Source organism: Balaenoptera acutorostrata, chromosome 3 (assembly GCF_949987535.1).
Source record: "Balaenoptera acutorostrata chromosome 3, mBalAcu1.1, whole genome shotgun sequence".
Classification (NCBI taxonomy): Eukaryota; Metazoa; Chordata; class Mammalia; order Artiodactyla; family Balaenopteridae; genus Balaenoptera; species Balaenoptera acutorostrata.
In genome coordinates this window covers 144246572-144271681 of record NC_080066.1, presented here as the reverse complement: position 1 = coordinate 144271681, position 25110 = coordinate 144246572, and the positions used below count along the sequence as shown (strand labels likewise).

Sequence of the window (25110 nt, the reverse complement as noted above, 5' to 3'; positions counted from 1 at the left end):
TTCATTCTGCTACAAATACAACGTGTGCATTCAGCAACCCTAGGAGCATGGGTTCCCCCCACCCCCGTATCTGCACGGGCTTTCTGCCGCTGGGCATCTAGACCCCTGTAGCCAAACATGTTCTACAAAGTGTGAGGCCCCGCCAGTCCTTTTACACACAGCTCATGTAATACATACACCAGCTTTGAGGGTCTTTACAGCTCCCCCTTTTCTCTCCCACCCCCAATGTTTCCTGACCCTTCCAAGGGTTTTAAGGAGAATGAGGTCCACCCCCTACTCCACTTCTGGGACAGAGTTTTTAATTACTGTGTAGGCTTTTGTTCTGTTGTTGAGATCAGGCTTCTCAGTGTAGGGAGAAGGGAATTCCAGTCATCCTGATGCATTATAATCAAATTACTTACCACAAGTCAGGAGTAACAGTTCTCTGCTTTCATTTTGATCACAGCAGGTGATACAGGAACGAAGCATCTCGCATTTCACTAGGTGCTTTAGGCTGTGGCTGCAACAGTGCTTTCCGGGGGTGGTTTCATTTAAGAACCATGCAGCCAGTAAACATTTTATCTCAACTCCATGATCTACCAACTCTATGCATAAAATGTAGTCTGTATTTTAAAAAAATCAATATTGGCCCCAAATGCCTGACCACGAAATATACTTAACAAATAACAAGTACACACTGAAAACCAAAATGATAAACTTTAAAAAGAGTCAAAAATAATTTGACTCAGAAATGGAGTAGATGAGGTTGTCGCTGAGTCATTATTTCCCAACGTTGGAGACACACATGGGACCCCCTGACCCCTGAAAAGTGATATTTTCATATTGTCAAAGGCTGTTACCTCTTGGCAAGTCTGATGCTGGATGATCCTGCTGTCTGGTGAAACTAGTGTCATAAAAGGAACAGAGGACAACCTTCTTCTCATCTCTAGAATCCTATAGTTTGGTAAAACTTTCAGTTTGAGAGCACAACACAATGCTCAGAAAATATTTGTGGAACAAATGAATTATTCAGAGAGCTGCAAGTTTTGTTCATCTCATTTCCTGGTTGATGGGGAAGAGGAGAGTGGCAGGTATTTTGTAATAGGTTGGCAGTTTCCAAAGACACATGGCCACTTGTGCCCTGTAGTGGGTGTCTGTTCTGTATTTGCGAGCTTTATGTACGTGCTCACAATATATGTACCAACAAGTATACAGAGTTATTGATGTTTGGCAGGCAAAAGAGCTACTTCTGTTCAAAGGCAAACGCTTGTCATGTGGATATTTTCTGATAAGGGTACCCACATGCAGTGGGTGTAGCAAACTGTGTAGGCACGAAGAGAGATAAGTCAGGGGAGCAGGCCAGTTCTGCCAAGCCCAGATAATGGGCCGGGGCTTAGAGGAGTTCATTTTATAAAGGCAGCCCTGGGCTGGTTTGGTTACGGACTACTTTGGATCTTTCGTTTTCCAGTATTTTTGCATGTCTGTCCGTCCCTCTGTCTCTCTCTTGAACAAGGGAGTATTATATGTAGACAGAACAATAGCTCGAGAACTCTGAACTTCTGGGTCTCATTTCTGGTGGGGTTAGTGACCTGAAATGCTCAGGCCTTTAGAAACAGCAGTGTGCTTGCCATCTCTACGGTGGCATGCTGTGGTCACAAAGGAAACAGGAGCCAGACAGATTTCTAAACACCAAGGGAAGTCTTAGAGCAGGTGGGATCCCTGGAATGTGGTTTGAATGTATTTTGGTAATGTCTGTATATTTTGGGTAGAAATGGGATGCAGCATCTGGGAGGAGAATAGTAAATCTGACTTATACACATAGGAGGTGTTTATGGGGAGCCCTAGCACCATCTTCACGTTTCTTTTCAACTGAAGCCCTGCTAAGTGTTAATATGGATTACTGGATGGTTAACACAGTTAAAATTTATTATTAGCAGCAACTCATCCAAAAGTTATGCTGTCAGACCAGGTGTAGGTTGTACTTCACCCCTTGCTTCTCACGGTAGTGTGACCTGGGGAAGTTCCTAAACTTCTGTAAGCTTCACTTTCTTCCTTTATAAAATGGAGAAAGTGAAAAGCGCTCACAGCTCATTTCATTATCAATACACTCCTGTGTATGCCAGGCACTTAGTATATGCGTCCCATGTACTGAGTCCTCGCTGAATATGCTTGTTCCTACTTTTGTTATTGTTATTATCGTTGCTGTCCTGTGATGGTATTCTACAGATGTTTGTTGTTGGAGATGCACATTCCTATTGTGTGTTGGGACCTGTTCCCTTCACGTGAGTAGCCAGAGGTCTGGCTGCCTGAAGTGCAGGGAAAGGGTTTGGATGGGAATAGCTGTGGACAGTTCACAACTGAGGGCATTCATTCACTGGTAATCAAGGGTAACTGTAAAAATAAAGGAAGTTTGGCTCTTCTAGCCCATCACTTTTACACGGGGACTCCTGCTAAGCAGCTCTTGGGAGGCACAGCTGTCACACATGCACGTGAGGACAGTCTACTTGGCTTAGGGGCACCATTTTGAGGATGGATACACTGCTATTGTTGGCTCTCCACCGCAACCTGTTTTGTTGGATTTTCTAAAGGCCTGGAGTACAGCACTTTTATAATTAAAAACAATCTAATAAAACATATTAGGTTGGCTACAAGGAAATACATCCAATTAATAGTGGTCCTGTCTAGGCTGTTCTGGCTTAGTAAGCTGGCTGCTGGTGGTAGGAGAATGGTTCAGGCCAAGGCACAGGAGCTAATGCTAAGAGAAGAAGGTTAATGTTGATGCTTCCCAAGCCTGCTGACTGACCTGGGGTGGGAAAGCTGCCGAGGTGAGGCAGGCATCGCTCCCCTCTATGCAAACCCACTCTCCTCTCAGAGCTCAGCTCTTCGGATTGGTTTGACAGCTGATGGCCTTTATCCAGAGAAGGCAGCTTGAGCAAGCCAGAAAGCTGTACTAACTCTCAACAGAATGTCACTTCCATCCCTTTTTCTAGCATGAGAAGTAGGGATGGTGATGGAATGAGGGCATTGTGATGGGGCCATGACCAAGTAGAAATGAGAAAGTAAGGAAGTTACTGCTGTGTTTGTTGTGAAGAATTGTGGCAAATATTCAAACAGTGATTTTATTTTCCCCCAATGGAATAAAGACATCTTTCTCCTTTCATTGGAGGGAAAGAGGGGGTGTCACATGACAAATCTTGAGTGGCGACACCTGGCTTGCTCTGCATCCTTCCCCTAGCATCTCTTCTGTAGACGAGTCTCTGACATCATGGGAGATGGTTGCTTCTTCATGTCTGCTCCTGGCACCATAAAAACCTCAAGAAGTGCAAAAGTATAGACAGCTTGTTTTAATCAGAAATCTGTCATCCAATATTTAGAGGATCTGCACAGGTACCCAAAAAGGGAGAGATGGCCAGTCCCTGAGTAGATGCTGTGTAAACACTGGATAACATTTCTGATGATTAAAGAAACCCTCAACTTCTGCATATCCCCAGCTTTTTTTTTTTTTTTTTTTTTAAATAAATTTATTTATTTATTTATTTAGTTTTGGCTGTGTTGGGTCTTCGTTTCTGTGCGAGGGCTTTCTCTAGTTGTGGCAAGCGGGGGCCACTCTTCATCGCGGTGCGCGGGCCTCTCACTATCATGGCCTCTCTTGTTGCAGAGCACAGGCTCCAGACGGGCAGGCTCAGTAGTTGTGGCTCACGGGCCTAGTTGCTCCGTGGCATGTGGGATCTTCCCAGACCAGGGCTTGAACCCGTGTCCCCTGCATTGGCAGGCAGATTCTCAACCACTGCGCCACCAGGGAAGCCCTCCCCAGCTTTTAAGTGCCATAAACAGAGGAGAGGGGAAGAATAGTTGCTGTTTTATTACTGGAGAAACTGAGGTACAAAGAGGGGCAACAGTTCATTCTTCTGAGTTGTGGGAGCGGCCACAGACCTGGTGCAGTGCTTGGTGGCCCACATGTATTCAGGGCTGCACTCCGTGCCAGGCATTCTGTGAAGGACTCTTAAATACATCATCTTATCTGATCCAAACAGCAGTGCTGTGAGGTGATGACTGGGTATTTTTATATATATCATATCACATGATACAGATACTTTATTTTTTTAATTTATTTATTTTAATTTATTTATTTTTGGCTGCACTGGGTCTTTGTTGCTGCATGCGGGCTTTCTCTAGTTGCGGCGAGTGGGGGCTACTCTTCATTGCGGTGGACGGGCTTCTCGTTGCGGTGGCTTCTCTTGTTGCGGAGCACGGGCTCTAGGCACACGGGCTTCAGTAGCTGTGGCTCGTGAGCTCTAGAGCGCAGGCTCAGTAGTTGTGACACATGGGCTTAGTTGCTCCGCAGCACGTGGGATCGTCCCGGACCAGGGATTGAACCTGTGTCCCCTGCATTGGCAGGCGGATTCTTAACCACAGGGCCACCAGGGAAGCCCTGGTGATGACTATTAACTCCACCTTATATATAGATGAAGAAACGGAGGCTTAAAGAGTTTAAAGAAATGGCCCAAGGCCACACAGCTAGTGAGTGCCTAAGGCCAGAGTCATCCCGGGGCTGTCTAACTCCAGATGCCCCCAACCACTGCGCAGCACTGCCTGGTTCATGTCCCCAGGTCAAAGTCGCCTTAGTCTACTATTTCTGGCACTAAATCCCCTGTGTGCTACCCTCTGGTTCTTTCTGGAAGCTGGCTCAAGCCTTTGCTGAATGGTCGAGTATTGCTACCATGTACTTGAGAATGTCGAGGCATGGCAAGCTTTCTGGAGTTGCTTGCAGACTGTTTTAGCGGTGATCACTCACTTCTCCACACTCTTCAGATGACCTACCGTGGCTTACGTGTCCACCACCCTGGCCACACACACACGCCTCCCTGGCAACGGCAGGCACTTGGCACCTCTGGCTGCCCTGGCCCCAGCCAAGCTATTTGGTGTCAGGCCTCTTTAAGAGAGGAATGTGGTAGCAGTTCCTTTGCAAGCAGCTCAGTCTGATTACAGGGTGAGGCTCTGACATGCTGTCCAGTTCTGGGTAGCCCATTTCCAGTGCTCAGAACCAGGGGTACCCTGGCCTCGGGTGCTTTCAGGTGATAACATTTGCTGCGCTCTTTAACAGATAGGCGGAGAGTGTTATCAAACTGTGGCACCTTGGAAAACCTGCAGAAACCCTCCACTGGTTCCACACATTGGGGTTTCCCTTCTTCTGAAAATAGATAGATGTGTGTTATGTTAAAGAGGGACCCTAAAAATAGACTGTGGCTTCAGTGAAGAGCTGGGGGGTTAAACACAGACATTTCCCTTCTGACGCTGCCACTTGTTTCTCCTGGGAAAGTTACCCCACCTTGCTTTCCTGTCCTCTCTGTGTCTGCGACGACTCTGGGGGAAAAGGTGCTTGGAGATCCTCAGAGGAAATGTGGGTCTGATGCCTGCTAGAGACCCAGTGTATTTGTGTTCTGCAATCTCAGGGTTGGATTAACTGTGACATTAAAGGGCCTCTTGGCCTCCCAATGTAGATCATCTTTCTTTCCTGTTGCTTTGCTTGATGTTCTTGTTGCCTGGTGTTGAGCTGGATGTGGACGAATCTGTCCCAGATGATTTAAAAACTGTTTATAGGCACCCTGCTCCTTTGATCTCTCATTCCTCCCTGCATAGGGCTCGGGTCAGGCAGGGCTATGATCACAGTGGTTAAGGGCAGGGGCTCTGAGCCTGACTGCCTGAGCTTGAATCCTGGCTCCGTCACTTACTGGCCAATGGACGGGGCAAATCACCGAACTCTCTAAGCCTCAGTGTCCTCACATATAAAATGGGGATAATAAGAGTTATAAACAAACGGACCGAAGTAAACTTAAAATCTTTTGCACAGCAAAAGAAACCATTGACAAAACAAAAAGGCAACCTGCTGAATGGGAGAAAATTTTGCGAATGACATGACCAGTAAGGGATTAATATCCAACATATATTAACAGCTCATACAACTCAACATAAAAAAAACCAAACAACTCAATTAAAAAATGGGCAGAAGACCTGAATAGACATTTTTCCAAAGAGGACATGCAGATGGCCAACAGGCACATGAAAAGATGCTCAACATCGCTAATCATCAGGGAAATGCAAATCAAAACCACAGTGAGGTATCACCTCACACCTGTCAGAATGGCCATCATCAAAAAACACAAATAACAAATGTTGGTGAGGATGTGGAGAAAAGGTAACCCTCCTACACTGTTGCTGGGAATGTAAATTGGTACAGCCATTGTGGAAAACAGTATAGATGTTTCTCAAAAACCTAAAAATATGACCCAGCAATTCCACTCCTGGGTATATATCCAAAAGGAATAAAAACACTAATTTGAAAAGACACATGTACCCCAATGTTCATAGCAGCATTATTTACAGTTACCAAAATGTAGGCAACCTAGGTGTCCATCAACAGGTGAATGGATAAAGAAGATGTGGTGTGTATACACAATAGACTACTACCCAACCATAAAAAAAGAATGGAATTTTGCCATTTGCAACAACATGGATGGCCTTGGAGGGTATTGTGCTAAGTGAAATAAGTCAGACAGAGAAAGACAAATACTGTATGATATCACTTATATGTGGAATCTTAAAAATACAGCAAACTAGTGAATATAACAAAAAAGAAACAGACACAGAGATAGAGAGCAAACTAGTGATTACCAGTGGGGAGAGGGAAGGGGGAGGGGCAATATAGGAGTAGGGAAGTAAGAAGTACAAACTATTAGGTATAAAATAAACTACAAGGATATATTGTACAACATGGGGAATATAGCCAATATTTTATAATAGCTATAAATGGAGTATAACCTTTAAAAATTGTGAATCACTATATTGTATACCTGTAACTTGTATAATATTGTATACCAACTATGCTTCAATCAAAAAAAGGAGTGGCTGTCTCACAGGGTTGTTCTGAGGATTTCATGTGATGGTGTTTATAAGGTGCAGTGTCTAGCGCGACTTAAATTCTCAGTAAATGTTTTTGATGACAACTGCTTAATAGCTAGAGAAATTTACCCCCTAGTATCCAGATGAGAAAACTAGAACTCAGAAAGGAGAAAGAAGTTTCTCCAGTTTTGCCAATGAGAAATGTTTGAATAACCTGCCTGACTGTAAGATCCTTGAGGACATGGACCATCTCATTATGAACACATATATAGTATCCATTCAGGAAATATTTGGTTAAATTAATTTCCACTCATAATGGCACTGTCTCATTATTTTTTTAAGTTAGCAGTGAACAAAAAGGATTGAGATAGCAGCAGCAAAATGTAGAAGCCATTTACATCTCCCTGGTATTGTTTCTTCCCCAGAGAAATGTGATTGCTAGCCTAGTGGTTGGCATGTAGACAGGCTCCAGACCAAGGAGCTCAATGTGTGCCAGATAAACTCTCACACGCGTGAAGGAATGACGGATAAGAGGCTCAGCCAGATGAGGCATGTGAACAGGTGTCCTTCTTCAGGTCACAAGAAAGCTTCTTGGAATAGCTTCAGAGTTCTTTAGGGGAGCTGATCCCCTCCAAGAGTAATTTGCCCTATAAGGTCTGGGGTCGTGTCTTAAATAATTTCATGGTTACATATATGACCATACATTTGAAGCAGTCCATATTATCCTTGTAACTTTCAAGGCTTTTGGTTTTATTAGTATTTATAAAAGATACTTTGAGACATTTAAACCTTGAGTTTAAACGAATGCCACAGAAAATCTCCCCTCTGCTGGCTCTCATTCCACATGCAGGAAAGATTCAGATAAACATTTTAGCCTTGTAGGGTGTTCTCAGTGGCCAGAACGGCTAGAAGTAACCCATTCTCTTGGAGAGATCCAAAGGTGGAAATGGCACCGTTAGCAGTCACTCTCGATATTATGAGAAGGAAGAACTTTTCTTCTAGATGGGTGTACCATCTGGGAACAGAGAGTGAACCGAACTCTCAGAAGACCTGAGTTTAAGCCTTAGCTATGCCGCCCAAGTGTTGGGCAAGGAACTCATCTCAAAGTCTTAGTTTGTTTAACTGAAACTGCGATTAATAGTATCTCCCCCACTCCTACCCTGTCTCCCAGGTTGTTAGAAGGATCAAAGAGAAATTATGTGAGAAAACTTTCTGATAAACACTGTTTACCTGGACAATAAAATCACCACTTCCTGTCAACAGCACCCAACTCAAATGGCATCTCTTCTGTGAAGCCTTCTCTGGTTTCTCCAGCATTCAGTATTCTCTCCTGTCTCTGAATTCCTGTGGTATTTTATTTATGTCTCTCTCTTCACACTTACCTAATTATATCTTGTTGTATCATTACTTATATCCACGTCTTAGGCAACCTGAGGGCAGAATCTGTGCCTCTACCACATTTATATCCTCCATTATAGTACCGTGCTGGAGAAAACCCTCTCATTATTTTAAAATAAATTGTAATAATTATTCTATATCACTATTGTCAAAGCAGTTCATAACAATGCACCTGCACATAGTAGGTATTCAATAAATATTTGTTTTTAGTCTTCTTATTTATGTTTATGTTTTTAGTTTCAGTATTTTGTTTTTAAATTTATTGAGGAATAATTTACGTACAGTAAAATTTACACTTTTCAGTGTACATTATTATAGGTGTTGACAAATACACACAGTGGTATAACCACCACCACAATCACCCTCCAAAATTCCCTCATGCCCCTTTTTTGTCAGCCCCTTTCTTCAACCCTAACCGTTGTTAACCACGGGTTTGTTTTCTGTCCTTATAGATTTGCCTTTTCCAAAACTTCATATAAATTAAATCATACAGTATGCAGCTTTTTGTGTCCAGCTTCTTTCACTTAGCATAATGCATTTGTGATTCATTCATGTTGTGTCTAATTTATCAGTTCCTTTTTTATCACTGAGTAGTATTTCATTGTGTGGAGGTACCACAGTTGGTTTATCCATTCACCAGTTAATAAACAAGTTGTTTCTAATTTGGGGTCATTATGAGTAAAGCTGCTATAAACATTTACATTTTGTGTGAACCTAAGTTTTTAGTTCTCTAGGGTAAAAATACCCAGGAATAGGATTGCTGGGTCATATGGTAAATGTATGTTTAATTTTGTAAGAAACTGCCAAATTCTTTTCCAGAGTGGCTGTACTATTTTGCATTCCCACCAGCAATGTTTGAGAGTTCTAGTTGCTCTGCATCCTGACCAGCACTTGTTGTCAGTTTTTTTTAAAGCCATTCTAATAGGCACGTAGTGATATCTTATTGTAGTTTTAATTTGCATTTCCCTAATGATGAATGAAATTGAGCTCTTCATGTGCTTATTTGCCATCCGCATATCTTTTTTTTTTAATTAAAAAAAATTTTAAATTTATTTATTTATTTATGGCTGTGTTGGGTCTTCGTTTCTGTGCGAGGGCTTTCTCCAGTTGTGGCAAGTGGGGGCCACTCTTCATCATGGTGCGCGGGCCTCTCATCATCGCGGCCTCTCTTGTTACGGAGCACAGGCTCCAGACGCGCAGGCTCAGCAGTTGTGGCTCACGGGCCTAGTTGCTCCGCGGCATGTGGGATCTTCCCAGACCAGGGCTCGAACCTGTGTCCCCTGCATTGGCAGGCAGATTCTCAACCACTGCGCCACCAGGGAAGCCCAGGGGAGCCCCCATCCACATATCTTTTGATGAAACACCTGTATAAAACTTTTGCTCGGGCTTCCCTGGTGGTGCAGTGGTTAAGAATCCGCCTGCCAATGCAGGGGACACGGGTTCAAGCCCTGGTCCGGGAAGATCCCACATGCCGCAGAGCAACTAAATACGTGCACCACAACTACTGAGTCTGCACTCTAGAGCCTGCGAGCCACAACTACTGAGCCCGCCTGCCACAACTACTGAAGCCTGCGTGCCTAGAGCCCGTACTCTGCAACAAGAGAAGCCACCGCAATGAGAAGCCCGCGCACCGCAACGAAGAGTAGCCCCTGCTCACTGCAACTAGAGAAAGCCCGCGCACAGCAACGAAGACCCAACACAGCCAAAAATAAATAAATAAATAAATACATTTATTAAATTAAAAAAAAACTTTTCCTCATTTTAAATTGAGGCTTTTTTAAAATTAATGAGTTTTTTCCTTTTTTAAAAAATTAATGAGTTTTGAGAGTTCTTTATATATTCTAGATATAAGTCCTTTATCAGACACGTGTTTTACAAGTATTTACTCCCAGTCTGCAGCTTGTATTTTTAATACCTTTCAAAGAGCAGACATTTTTATTTTTGGTGGTCAGATTAATCAATTTTTTCTTTTATAATACTCGATCTTCTATGGATCATACTTTTGGTGCTGTTTCTAAAATATTTTGCTTAACCCAACTTTACAAAGATTTTCTTCTGTTTTTTTTTCTAGAAGTTTCAGGTTTTACATTTAGGTCTATAATCCATTTTAGCTTAAATTCTGTATGTGGTGTAAGGTATAGGTAGAAGTTCACTTTATTTTTCATTTGATGTCTAGTTGTTCAGCACCCATTTGTTGAAAAAGACTACCCTTTCTCTGTTACATTGTTTTTACACCTTTGACAATAATTGTTTGACTATATATATATGTCAGTCTATTTCTGGACTTTAGTCCATTGATCTGTATGTCTATCCTTTTGCCATATATGCTATCATGATGGCTGTAGCTTTATGGTAAGTCTTGAAATCAGGCAATGTGAATCCTCCAGTTTTGTTCTTTTTACAAAATGGTTTTGATATTCTATTTTCTTCATATTTCAATAGAAAATTTAGAATCAACTTGTTGATTTCTAAAAAAAAAAAAAAAAGCCCTGTGGGTATCTTGATTGGCATTGCACTGAATTTGTAGATCAGTTTCAGGAAAATTGACATCTTAATAATATTGAATCTTCTATTCCATGGGCATGGTACATCTCTCCATTTATTAGACTTTCAAATTCTTTCATCAGTGTTTTGTAGTTTTCAGCCTACTGATTTTGCACATATTTTGTTCTATTTATATCTAAATATTTCATGAGTTTTGTGGGGGGTGCTTTGTTCAATAAAAAATTGTTGAATTAATGAATAAACAGTGTCAACCTACTTGTGAATGCTTGTCTTGATTCTGTAGTCAGATACAGGGTACTAGAATAGTGTTGGAAAATTCATCAAAGTCCTTGGTTATGGTTAGGCCAGCAGTGAGGCTAAGAGGTCTGAGTGTAACTCTAGAAGGCAGGGAATAGGGCCTCATTCTGCACCCTTCTTGCCACATTCTTTAACTTTGGACAGTTCCTTCTCCCACCCAGGGTTTACCTCCTAGCACAGGTTGTACATTAAGTTAAGGCTATACTTTTCAAGGACTCTCTAGGCAAAGTTGGCTTTCCCTGTAGGTGCCACACACAGTTCCCTCCCTCACAGAATTTGAGCATGCTGAGTAACCTGTCTGACCAACCATTTCTCACCTATTTGTCTGGCTTGGCTCCTACACTGTCTCTTTCATATCCATCCTTTGAATAAGGTGGTCTATTTCTGTAAGGTGCTTATTAAGATGTGTTCCCTGGGAGAGATACTCTGCCCCTTGGGAAAGTAGATACATCCGTTTCATCCAATTAGCATGTACTAAAATTGAGTGCCTACCATGTGCAGAGACCTCTGAGGTGAAAATGGCATCCTTCCCTTTGAGGAGTTGACTATGATAGGGAATTAGGTTGTCAAAGTCAATTTTGTTTTGAAGTAGGGATGGAAGTAGGTCTGAAGGAAGAGTTCCACTTGGGTCATTCAACTCAGTGGAGGAACCTGGCATCAAGGGAGGTTGAGAGAGCTTGGAAGCTTGAGGCAGGGGTAAAAGGGAAAGACAGTTGCAGAAGGGGCAATGGGGTGATGACAATAGACTCCTACTGTGTACTTTCCTTTTTGCTGTGAGAGTGTGTGTATTGAGCACACCCACAAACTTGATACTAAGAAATACTGCATTTTCTTTGTAAATAACTATACCTTGGGGTTATAGGGTACTCTATGGTTTATACATCATTTTCATATAACTTCCTATAATCTGTACAACAGCTTTATGTGGTAAGTGGTGGGTGTGTTGATTTCGGTATCCTAACTGCTCTAATAAGGAACTGTAAAATAAATTTTATTTCTGGCTCACATCATAGATGAGTCAATGGGTATAAATTGAGGGGGAGACTTTGTTCCCCACAGTCATCCAGGAAATCAGGTTCCTCTCATCCTGGCCCTTTAGGTCCTAGGAGTTTAGGGGAAAGAATGAGGAATTATGGGGAAGATTTTTATGGCTAAGGCCTCGAAGTGGTGTCCCTTGTGCTCATTCAGTCACACAGCCACACCTAACCATAGGGGCGACTGGAAGATGCCTCCAAGCTGGATGTAGAAAGGGTAGAATTCGGACATTGGTAGGCCCTGTCCTGTGCCATGGAAGCACAGGGTATTTCCCTCATTTTACAGGTGGAGAAACTGAGGTACAGAGTGGTTGAGTGACTTATAGAAGAGCACACGACTACTAAGTTAAGTACAGGAGTTAGGATTTCAACCCAGGTCTGCTGTTTTGATAGAACAGGGACAATAAAACTAATAGCAGTAATAACAGTAATAATATCTAATAGTCTGTGAGTATAGGTGTGTGTTAAATGGGGCAATGTATATAACACTCTTAGTAAATTCCAGGTTCCCTTCCGAGCCTTGGGCTTTGCTCACAGTTGTGTAAAGAGCCAAGTCTTTTTCCTGAGGACCGTGGGCGGCAGAGTGACTGCATGAGCCAGCAGCTGGTGCGTCCCCATCAGCAGAGTCCAGGGAAGGAGACTGAAACGGATTCTAGTGGCCGAGAGGTGCTCTCTGAGCCTGGGAGGTTGTGCACAGGAGGACCGGCTCTGCCAAGCCTGGAAAGGCTGCACTTGCCTTTGCTGCGAGACTGGAGCCTTGCAGGCAGCTTTCTGTATGTGTCCAGAGGACAGCCCTGCTGCGCCAGGCTCACGCCCTGGCCAAAGGTGGGAAAATCCTCCAGCCGGTGCCCTTCCCCTCAGGAGTCCTTGTGGGCCTGAGCAACTTTTAAGAGATTAATTTTAACTGAATTATTTTAAAAGCTCTAACATGAATGAATACCAAATTGGCACCCATACATATATTATTTATAGGTTCAACTTTTAAAATAGATCTCTTTGTTTGTGTAGCAGAGCTGTACGGATAGAAACCATTCTATGACTGATGTTTCTGTGACACAAGAAAGAATATATAAAAGACTTCTCAGCTAAGTGGAGTGGGGCTTCCCTGTCTAGAAGACTTCTGGGTGAGAACGGCTGCTTTCATCAATGTTTCGGGTGAGAAAATTGAGGTGTGGGTTGAGTCGGAGCTGCTCTGAAAGGTTTCAAGATTGGATCGTAGGCGTTGGGCCCTGTTGCCACTGCCTGTTCTTTTGCCACCACAGTCCAGCAAAAGAGGAAGAGACAGCGGGAGTGTGAGATTGAGGCACAAGGGCAACAGTGACACTGTCAGGGCATCGATGACCAGCCTGCATCCACAGCACTCCTGCTACGTGCCACGTTTCCAGCCCCTTCACCACCTTGACCTCCAAACTGGCCTCCAAATAGTGTGTCCTCTGCAGGAGCTGCTCTTGTCCTCTTCGGGAGCAGTGCTCTGCATTTCTCAGTTCTCACCCATTTGTTCAGTTTTTTTTTTTTTTAATTTTTATTTATTATTTATTTATTATGTTTATTTTTGGCTGTGTTGGGTCTTCATTTCTGTGTGAGGGCTTTCTCCAGTTGCGGCGAGTGGGGGCCACTCTTCATCGCGGTGCGCGGGCCTCTCACTATCGCGGCCTCTCTTGTTGCGGAGCAGAGGCTCCAGATGCTCAGGCTCAGTAGTTGTGGCTCACGGGCCCAGTTGCTCCGCGGCATGTGGGACCTTCCCAGACCAGGGCTCGAACCTGTGTCCCCTGCATTGGCAGGCAGATTCTCAACCACTGCACCACCAGGGAAGCCCTGTTCAGTATTTTTTATCCCCATTTTGTGTACCTGGCATTATGCTGGGCAATTGGGACAAAAAGAATGACTAAGGATGTCCCTGGCTTCAAGTAGCTTATGGTCTATTGGGAAAGACAGAAAAATAGATTATTCTCCTACATTGTGGCTAAGTGCTTTGATGACAATGAACACTGAGTGTGATGGGAGCCTGGAAGAAGTGCTCCCACCTCCCACTACTGCAGGGGATGGGGGTGGAGATGGGGAGCTTTCTCGAAGAAAGCAAAGGCTAAGACAAGTTCTGAAGGACAAGAAATTATTCTGAAAAAGAGGGAGTGTGTTCCAGGCTTAGGGAACAGCATGTGCAAAGAGCGTGTCCAGAGACAGCTGGGGACCTGAATAGAGTTCGTTATGGCTGGAAAGTAGGGTTGCGGAAATAGGGACGGTTGGATAGAATAGTGTTCAGGTAGGGGATAGATCACAAAGGGCTTTGACTCTGAGTTATGATGGGTTTTAAACTTTCTTTTGAGATAGAGAGGAGCTATTAAAGTATGGAAGTGACCTCATATTTATATTCTAAGATGATCTTTCTGGCCACAGTGTAGAGGATAGGTCAGGATGGTAGGCAAAAGAGCAAATATGGGTACAAAGAAATCAGCAGGAAACCACTAGACTTGAGATGACAGTGCTGAGAAGTGAAGGGGAGCAGTGGAGACAGAGAAGAATGGAGATTTGAGAGACATCGAGGGGACTGAGTTGATGAGATACTGGGTTCTATCACCCCAGGTTTGGGTTTGGGCCATTGGGATATTGGTGGACTAGGAACATGGCAGGAAGGGCTGGGACTGGGTTGGTCATAGAGTCAACTGGGAATAATGCTGGGTGTGAGAGGCCTGTGGGCCTTCCAGGTGGATGTTCAGAAGGCAGTTGGATGTGATGGATGGGTGTTGCAGAGAGGTCACGCAAGGTGAAGGTCACGAAGTCATTCACGCGAGGTGGTCATTCAGGTCATGGGAGTGCAGGAGATTGTCTAAAAAGAGCGAGTAGACAGAGGAAGAATGGAAGGGGCCCAGGACAGAACTCTGGGGAACATCACCATTCAAGGGACAGGTAGAGGAAGAGTAGCCCCCAGAGCAGGCCAAGGAGAAAGGCCAGAGAGTTAAAGGAGAACAAGGAGCACGTCCTGGAAGACAAAGGAAGTGGTTTCAGGAAATTTTGGAATGGCTAACAGAGCTTAAGCTTCTGAGAAGTCAAGATAAGACCTGAAAAGCATCTATTGTTTTAAGGAACAAGGAAGGGAGGTGTCAGTGAATAGCTTCAAGAATAGTTCAAGAATAGCTTCATGAACTAATAGGGAAGCCAGCTTTCAGTGCAGTAAAGAGTGAGTTGTTATAGGACGAGGAAGTTCTCATGAATATAGTTAAATACACTGTATCTATTTTTACTTTAGGAGCAAAGGCCTCATCATACCTCTCAGTTCATCGTCATCATTTTCTAGGCAGGGCACCTCCCCTGGTTGGTTGGTTGGTTTCCTTTTATCTCCATTTCCCTTTTCCATCTCCCTAAGTCCACCTAGAGACAACCATTTTCATGTGTTTAAGAGTTTTTCTTTTGTTTACATCCTTATGATATGTATACTGTTTTATGTGCATATGTTTTGAAATTATTCAGTGGTGTGTTATAGATCTCATTCTGTTTCTTTATTTTATCCACTATTTTTTAAGATCCTCCAATGCTGCCATGTGTCCTCCATGTGTACATTCACCACATTTTACTGTCCATCCCCCAGCGATGGACACACAGGTTATCTTCACCTCCCCACCACCACAGTCAATGCTGCAGTGAACTTCCTTGCATATGTCCCCTTTTTGACCTGTGTGAGAATTTCTTTGGTCTGTATGCCTAGGAACAGGGTTGTAGATATGTAACCTGCCTGAGAACTGCAGACTGCCTTTCAGAATGGCTGGGTCACTCTGCACTCCCACCAGTAGCACACAAAGTGTCTGTGCTGCACGCCACCATCTACACCTCATGTTATCCAGCTTGATAATGTTTGCCTCTGGTTTCTCCTTATTTTAATCAGCATTTCTTGGTTAGCTAATGAACTTGAGTATCTCTTTTTAGGGTCTTAGCCTTTTGGATTTCCTCTTCTGTAAATCACCTGTTCTTATTCTTGGCAACTTTGTCAAGAAATTTGGCTTTGAAAGGGAGGAAAGAAAGGATGGAAAGGAGGAGTTTTACTTAAGATGAGAAAGACTTGAACATATTAAAATGAAGATGGAAGGGAGAAAAAGCTAAAGATTCATCTTCTTCCCAGGATTGGAAGGATGGCCAGAAGGAAGGATAGTGAGGATCTGGCCTCACCCAGCAATAAAAATGAGACTGGGGGAGGGAGCAGGACTGAGGAGGGAGAGTCGGTGCACAGATCATCAGCAGCTTTCCCTGAGCCCACCGTGACTGCCCCCTCCACTTGCTGGTCATAGAAGCAGTGGAGGATCCATGGAGTTGAATAGGAGGGGTAAGGTGACCTCCTTCCTATTCTAGGAAAATGTTATATTGTGTTTCTAAATGTTTGAAAGTTATATTTGTTTTAAATTGCAAGGAGAGGTGCCTAAATTTCAGCATATGGGATGTGGCACAAATAAAGTTATAGAGGCACATGGTACAAAGGTGGGGGGTGCAGGACACATGGACCCTCTTGGTTGGAGCAGAGTTGGCATAAGAGAGAGTATGAGCTCAGCACTGACTGGTGTAGGACCCTGGATTAGACTGTGCGTTAGAGAGTTGCTGAAAGCTATGGAGTAGAGGCGAGTCATTATGAGGAAGGCTGTGTAGGATGGTTGAAGAGGCCCAAAACAGACAAAGTTGGACCATTACCCAAGTCCAGGCAGGAAACGGTAAGGGCCTGGAGTGAAGTGGAAGCCTTAGAACATAAAGGAGCGATGGATGGAAGACACTTTACAGAGGCTTAATGACTGGCCATGGTGATGAATCAATATTGAATAAGTAAGTGCTCAATGCACATAAGTGGGCTATGTGAATGAGTACTGCATGGATCAAGGAATAAGGTGGGATAGAGGCTCCAGAGTTTGAGCTTAGGTCTCTAGGAGGAGGAGAATATTTACTGAGCACCTCTATGTCCCAAGCATGGTGCTAGGCACTGGAATACAATAATGAATAAGACAGGCTTGCAGCTGCCTGCAGAGAACCTCTACAGTCTAGGCAGGGAGAGGCAAAAACAAAAGTGAACCAACAGATGTATGAGTAATTGCAATTATGATGAGGGCTATGAAGGGGTCAAGCAAAGTGCCCAGACTGAGGATGACAAAGAATTTAGCTTAGATGTGGCACTTGGGGAGGACTTCCACAGGAAGTGATACCTAAGAGGAGACCTGAGGAAGGAGGAGGAACCAGACATGCAAAGATGCTCCAGGAAGTGTTCCAGGCCAAGGGCACAGTGTGCACAAGAGCCGGGGCAGGGTGGGGAGGGGGCGGCCTGGGGCGTGGATGCCGGTTGAGAACTGAAAGGAGACTTGCAGGTTGCATGTAGGGCATGTGGTGAGGGATGAGCTTGGACTGGGAGGAAGAAGCCAGACCATACTAGGCGCTAGGGCCATGGTAACATAACCTCAAAGCCATGATCACACCTAACGTAATTGACTATAATTTCTGGTCATTATCCACTATTGAGTCTATAATTCAGATACCCCTGGTTGTCTAAAAAATGTATTTTGGTGTTGTTTGATTCAAATTCCAAACAAAATACATGTTACATTCGCTATTATATCTCCTAAGTCCCTTTTCATCTACAGCAGTCCCTACCCTCTGCCTCTTTTTCAGTCTGTTTGTTTTAATGCTGTTGACTTCTTGAAGAAGTGGAGTCGGTTGTCTGTAAAATGACCCGCCTTCTGGGTCTGCCTCTTTGCTTCCTCATGTTGTCATTTAACTTGTCTATCAATCTCCTATAATTCCTGTAAATGGGAAATTAGCTCTACAGACTTGATCAGATTGAGGTTCAACTTTTTTGGCAAGAATGTCATAGGCCATGATGTCCGTCATATTGCATCATATCTGGAAACACACAGTATCTCATTGCCCTATTCTTAGTGATGCTAAAACTCATCAGTGAATTCAGGTGTTGGGAACTTGATTCCATTGTGTAATTCTCCATCAATCTGTTATCTAATGGTTTTATTTTTTGATTATCTTTTCTGAATCAATTGTTTCATGAGAAATATCTCACCTTTTATTTCAAATTAATTATTTCAACCTATTCTTTTGTTAGAATTTATTTTATTGAAGTATAGTTGATTTTACAATGTTGTGCTAGTTTCTGGTGTACAGCAAAGTGATTCAATTATACATATACATATATATATTCTTTTTCATATTCTTTTCCATTATGGTTTATTGCAGGATATTGAATACAGTTCCCTGTGCTATACAGTAAGACCTTGTTGTTTATCTATTTTATATATAGTAGTTTGTATTTGTTAATCCTAAACTCTTAATTTACCCCTCCCCCACCCCTTTCCCCTTTGATAACCATAAGTTTGTTTTCTATGTCAGTGAGTCTGTTTCTGTTTTGTAGATAAGTTCATTTGTGTCATATTTCAGACTCCACATATAAGTGATATCATATATTTGTCTTTCTCTGTCTAACTTACTTCACTTAGTATGATAATCTCTAGGTCCATCCATGTTGCTGCAAATGGCATTATTTCATTCTTTTTTATGGCTGGGTAGTACTCCATTGTATATATGTAACACATCTTTATCCATTCATCTGTCGATGGACATTTAGGCTGTTTCCATGCCTTGGCTATTGTGAATACTGCATGCATCTTTTTGAATTATAGCTTTGTCCAGATATATGCCCAGGAGTGGGATTGCTGGATCATATGGCAACTCTATTTTTAGTATTTTGAGGAACTTCCATACTGTTCTCCATAGTGGCTGCACCAATTTACATTCCCAGCAGCAGTGTAGGAGGATTCCCTTTTCTCCACACCCTCTCCAGCATTTGTTATTTGTAGACTTTTTAATGATGGCCATTCTGACTGGTGTGAGGTGGTACCTCATTGTAGTTTTGATTTGCATTTCTCTAATAATTAGCGATGTTGAACATCTTTTCATGCGCCTGTTGGCCATCTGTATGTCTTCTTTGGAGAAATGTCTATTTAGGTCTTTTGTCCATTTTATGATTGGGTTGTTTGTTTTTTTGTTGTTGAGTTGTATGAGCTGTTTGTATATTTTGAAAATTAAGCCCTTGTCAGTTGCATCATTTGCAAATATTTTCTCCCAGTCCATAGGTATTTCAGCCTATTCTTGACCACTTCAAATGTTGAGGCCACACTACCTCCCTGTGCAGTTTTCATCAGAGAAGAGAGAGGTAACTGTGGGTGTTCTAGAAAAGTCTTCTTGGAAGAACGGAAAACGGGCATTCAGCTTTTCAATTCAACTATCGTAGAATTACTACTTATTTTGGGGGAGGAGGCCAGCGACTATCTTGAAAGAAATGAGTTGGGAGGGATAAGAAGTAGGACAGGGTTGTAATAGCTTTCTGTACGTGTAGCTATGGAGCCCAAGAATCCCAATAGAAGATAATCTTTGAAAATTACGTATATTAAGAGGACCATCTCTCCCCTCTCCTTTCATCATTCCCAGTGGACATTTGCCTCTGTGTTGGACGTGAGGTGCTGATAGGTGGTGTTAAGATAGAGGGCTGATGGGCCAATCCCTATATCAGAGCTGAGCAGCACCTGTTCCCCATTCAAATCCCTGTAAGAACTGTTGGGGCCATGATCCCTCCCCTCCTCCCCCATCCAAGCAGCTGCAGCATGACTGAAGCCATTTCTTAGTAGGAGATTTTTCCATGATGAGGGCAGACGAGTTGTGACATGTGGGCCTGAAGTCCCTGCCTGGTGACAGAAGCTGGAGCAGAAGGATTAAAATGACCAAACAGCAGCGGACTAGAGTGACCAGGATGTTGCAAACGTATGGGCATCCTTGATGGTGGCAACCATGGAGAGGAGTCTTGAGACTTTAAGAACCCCCAAACCACACCCTCCTAATGATGGACTGGAAGCCAGGCTGGGTCAGAATGGGAACGGTAGAGTGTGGGAAAGCAGAGTGTGCTCTGGGGAGAGGCAGCAGCTTGGCCCAGGCACTGCTGGTGACGTCCATCTGCTGGAAAGGTCACCCACAGGTGGTATGCTTGCCCGGGCCTCATTGTCACCCTATGGTCCTGAAACTCCCCTACTCTGCTGCGCTGCAAGCCGTGTGCTCAGTCTTAGCCGTAATGAGACTGAGCCGTAATTTGTAGGTGGAGACGTCTGCTAGACGGATGGAGGTGCCAGGCTGGAGATGGGGGATGGGGAGGAAGTTGGGGCTGGCTCTAGATTTAGAGTACCCTGCACTGGGCAACTCACTGGTTCTCCTGCTGTTTTAGTGAGTGTTTATGTATTTAACTATTCTTTAAGGTGTCTGTGAATATGCAATGAGATTATGATCAAAGGGAGTAGAAGAATGTTCTGTTTTGGTAAAAGCATTGGCAGAAAATTTCCAGGGAGACTTTAGGATTTAATCTTTTGACCTGGGTTGCCATACTACCAAAACATGTTAAAAGCAGGTTTGGGGTAGCATAAAGGGGCAGAACAAAATAGGAAGCAAGTGAGGGGGTCAAACCTTACAGCTAAAGAGAAAATAAAGATAGAGAAGGTCTAAATTCTCTGTTTAAGGAAGACTGAATTTAAGCTACTGCAGTAGCCTGCACTGGTGACCCTGTTAAGGAAACACAGCATCAGCCTGTATTTCCCCCATTTCTCACTCTTGGACTTTGTTGCTGCTCACGTTTGTGCGGTACAGGAAAGAGGGGATACGGTTGGGCGGGAAAGAAAAGAACATCCATCCTCTGCTGCTCAGCGCTATGGGAAGGGCTGAAGTGAGCTCTACCTAGGACTCTGGCAGCACCCTGCAGGCGGGGAAAGGAGCTGCCGTGGCAGCCACCTCCTGGGTTCCTACCCACCCCGGGAATTCACTGAGCATAGCACGTGGGCTTGAAATTCCGAGGCCTAACACCTGATCTCAGAAGTGGACAGGTCCCTGGGCACGTGAGCGAAGGGCAGAGCTGTGGGTTGCATCAGTGATGTTGTGAAATCCATTTCCCAGGCAGGCGCTCCTTCTACAAGTGAGTGCGCTGTGCAATCACATGAGCTTTTCAGTACTGAGCTGTGGGCAAGTCTTCTAGGGACCCATCCCACTCAAAGTGTAACCTGGGGTCAGGGGGCGGCAGAAGCTCGCCATGTGAGGCTGAGCCCCGGACTGTGCTTTTGGAGACGGGCCTGCCCCGCTGCTGGACAGGCAAGTTGATGGACAGGGAAAGTGGGCTCTCCTGGGCGCGGAGTCCCACAGACCACAGAAGACCCACCTACAGTCTGACGAGGGTCTGGTGGGTTGCGAGAAGGGCTTCTAGGGGGCTTCAGGGTGAACTGGGGAGTAAATGGACGTGGAACTACTTCTTATACCTTTTTTCCTGGGTGGGCTGGCAGGGAAGTGAGGTGCAATTTGGGGCCTATTTTTAGCCATGGAATTGCTGTCTGCCGTACTCATGGAAGACCAGTCTGGCTGCATAGATGACTTATATCCTTAAAAACGTGACTGAATCACCTTGGCTCCAAGTTCCCCTCCGATATCAACTTAAATGTCATTTCCATGACCCCCCCCATTTGGTTAGGTGTCCCCACCATGTGTCCCCAGCCTATGCTGTTCTTTTCAGTCATGGTGGTTTCTTTATTGCCATGCCTTTGAAGGGCCGTTGTGACAGTTATGGGTGACCCTGGGTTGAATTTGGTTTTAGGCATATTTTGTTTTGTTTTATTTTCCTGGAATAACCATCTGTAGCTTTCCTATTTTCTTATTTTCTTCTCTTCTGCCTCTCATACCTGATTCTCCCCTTGCTGCTGAGCACACTGGCCCAGCCCCCAGCCCCTTGGCCCTGATGGGATGCCATCTGGGCACGCCGCTGGGGTGGGCATGGCTGGGGGAGGGGGCAGGAGGAAGAGGGCCTCTCCTTAGTTTCTGAATCTCTTTCCTTGGTGTTTGTCTTCAGGGACCTGACCCTTCTAAAAAAAAAGAAAGAAAGAAAGAAAAAACACCTCGCGCTGTGTGTTTAGACGCGCACGTGTGTTTTTTTCGCGTTCCGGCAGAGCCGCTGCCTCGCTGCAGCCTCCTCCGAGCTGCAGTCGCAGGAGGCACGGGCGTTTTTAAGCAGGGTGAATTGCTGTCGAGTGGCTGCTCTTCTGCTCCCGGGGCCATCAGTCTTGTCTTGAACGCCCGGTCCTGCTGGTCTGCCCGCTCAGGCTCATCTTTCTGGGGCAGACTTATTTACGGAGCCGCGGCAAAGGTAATCTCACTCCCTGGGCCCCGCGGCCTGGGCCCCTCTCAGCCACTCTTAAAAATAGCCTGAGACGAGAAGGAGAGCCAGGGTCTGGTTACCTCCTGCACGCACGATCTGATCTCACCTCGCCTTCTGCATCTGGCAGCTCGGCCCTGCTCGGGGGCCAGCGGTCAGCCTGTCAGCCCCTCCCCACTCACAGCTCCAAGCTGGTGGTGGTTTCCCTTAAGGGAAGTAGGGAAGGGCGTGGTGGAGGGGGGAGGGCCCTCCCAGCCACCTCTGCCGGGGCCAGCCGAGTGGGAAATCTCAGCCCTGGAAGCAGCGCGTCTGTGCAAGACGACAGGCTGTCATAAGGGACGAGGTTGTGCTGGATCCCAGGCCTGGAATCACGGCGGGTACCCGCTGGGGTGATGGCTGGCTCCCCTGCCTTCATCCTGCCTCCCCCCCATCCCTCCCCCACCCCACCCCATGCCCGCCGCATGAGTAGCAAACACCTTGGCCAAGCCCTGGAAGCCGGGAATGCCCTCTGTCCCCGTGTGCCATGTTCTTTCCCCACCTGCTTTCATAAAGTGGCCTCTTCCCAGTTTGGCCTCTTCCCAGCTGTAGCAGTAATTCCCGAGATGACCTTGGGGAGACCTCATCCTAAGAGGCCTTGGTTTCCTCCCTTATGCAGTTAGGGTGGATAATTCCGGCTCCTCCTGTCTTACCTCAAAGGCCTGCAGTGGGATTGATTAATCAGATGGGGGAAAAAGAGCCTGAAGTGATTCTGTCTGAAAAATAAGGGCTCTGGCGCTGCAGTCACGCTTAGATTGGTGAGCTGGCTTCACTTCTTCCTCAAGCGTGTGCCTGCTTGGGTGGGTGAGTGCGTGTGCTGGACTGAGTGCGTGTGTGATGTGCATGTGTATGCACGGCTCCGGGAGAGAGTGGCTTACCTCACAGCTCACTCGCTGTCGACACTTGTCATTTGTCCGCTTCACAGCCTCCCCTACTCCCACCCCTTTTGTTCTCTTGGATAGGAAGGCTCTGGGCTCCCTGTTCTGTGTCACAGACTTGATCCTGGAGTCCCGTAAGCTCCCTGGGGAGAGGACTGAAGGGCAGGTACAGGGGAGGAAGTTAAGACTGAAGGGAAGCCAGTCTTGTTCCAAAGGCCCAGGACATTCAGGACCCAGCCTGGCCTCTCTAGCCTCCTGTCCCGCTTTTCTCTCTGACCTTGCCCTCACCTCCAGTTATATCGTAAGGTTCCTAAATTTTGCCACGCCCTTTCTTACCTTCAGAACATTGCACCTGCTCTTTATTCCTTCTGTTTGGACCCGTTCCTTTCCACCTATCCCTTTATAGGATGCCTCCAAGCTTCCTCTAGGAATCAACTCAAACTCTCCTTCCCCGGATACCCAGCCTCTAGCACGAGTCCCTCACGCCCCCTCATCCTTGCCTAGTTGTGGCACAGCATCACACCTTATTGTAACTACTTCTTCAATCATCTGTCTTGCTGCCAGAGCATAAGCTCCACAAGGACAGGGCCCTCCCTGTCTTCCTCATAATTGCCTGGCGCAGTGCCTGCCACCTCGTAGGGGCTTGGCGCGTATTTGAAATAATCATGAATGAATGAGTATCGTGAATGAATGACAGGCAAGTGAGGAAGCCAGTGCTCCCGGTGCCCATGTTCATGGCGCAGATGAACACACAGCTCCGCTCTGGGTGGGATCCCCTCACCACCCCACACCACCATCATGCCTGGGATGCAACAGGAGAACCTGTCCAAGCACCTGGGTGTACTTCAGAGAAGGCAAAACCAAGAGCCCAGCTTTCTGAATGTTTGCTGCAGGGAAAGAACTCGGAGGGCTCTTGGGCAGCCACTGGGAGGGGTTAACTTCCCCCAGTGCAGCTGCCGGGGCTGGTGGCACCAGTGGCATCTTAAAGCTCATGCTCTCCTCTCTCCCCACTGATTCATGTTTGAGTCAGACTCAGCCAACTCCCAGCTTCTCCCCTCTCCTGCCCTGTCCCCACCTCCCTGCCAGGTTGGGTCCTGGCCCCAGTCCACAGGGTGGGGCTGCTATTCCCAGCTCGTCCATGCCAGCCTCTGACTCCCAGGAGAGCCAGCCCCCTCCGTGGCCACGGCGGCGGGTTTGGAGGCAGCGGGCCTGCCTGCGACTGACGTCTCCACCTGCTGGTTGTCCTGACCCTTGCTGCATGCAGCTCTCCATCCCCGCCGCCACTGCCGCCGTTTCTGCTGCTGCTGCTGCATTATTTTATACCTGACAACCTGGAGACCCTGGGTAGGAGGCATGGCCAGGCAGAGGGCACCGTGTGCTGCTGCCGCAAGGATCTACTCCTGTTGGACGCCCCAAATAAGCTTCCCCTGAGACAAAGTCCAAGGGGGTGGGCACTAACCCTCTGACTATGTTGCTGTCCGCCCCCAGGGACCCTTCCATGAAGACTGAGGCAGGCGTAGCTGCTGAGAGCCTGCTGACATGACATCGGCCACGGAGTTTGAAAACGTGGGCAACCAGCCACCGTACAGCCGGATCAATGCCCGCTGGGATGCCCCGGACGATGAGCTGGATAATGACAGCAGCTCAGCCAGGCTCTTTGAGAGGTCCCGGATCAAGGCCTTGGCAGGTACTCTTTGGGGCCGTGGCGGTTAGGGGAGCCGCTCTCCTAATCCCGAGGTTCACTGCCCTTCCCGCCTGTGGTGAATCCTTTGTGTGCGTTGGCGTGAGCCCTAGCAGGGCGGTGGTGGAGACATGGCTGCGTGGCCCAGAGGCCAGGGCCCCTCGGGAGGGAGCACAGATCAGGCAGCGTCTCCTC

At 45.8% G+C, this 25110-nt stretch overlaps 1 protein-coding gene across 5 annotated transcripts in view; it reads left to right on the top strand.

Moving 5' to 3' along the window:
* SPTB (spectrin beta, erythrocytic) overlaps positions 1-25110 on the top strand; it is a 123049-nt gene that overhangs the window by 31110 nt on the left and 66829 nt on the right. For 2 of the 5 annotated variants that reach the window (XM_057543582.1, XM_057543585.1), the window contains exons 2-3: positions 13122-13268; positions 24723-24921. In XM_057543582.1, coding sequence (XP_057399565.1) covers positions 24774-24921 — 148 coding nt within the window. In that variant the 5' untranslated portion in view covers positions 13122-13268; positions 24723-24773. Of the gene's footprint in view, positions 1-13121; positions 13269-23029; positions 23115-24722; positions 24922-25110 lie in introns of those variants that run through there. The other 3 variants (XM_057543584.1, XM_007184286.2, XM_057543583.1) reach the window with 3 other exon arrangements.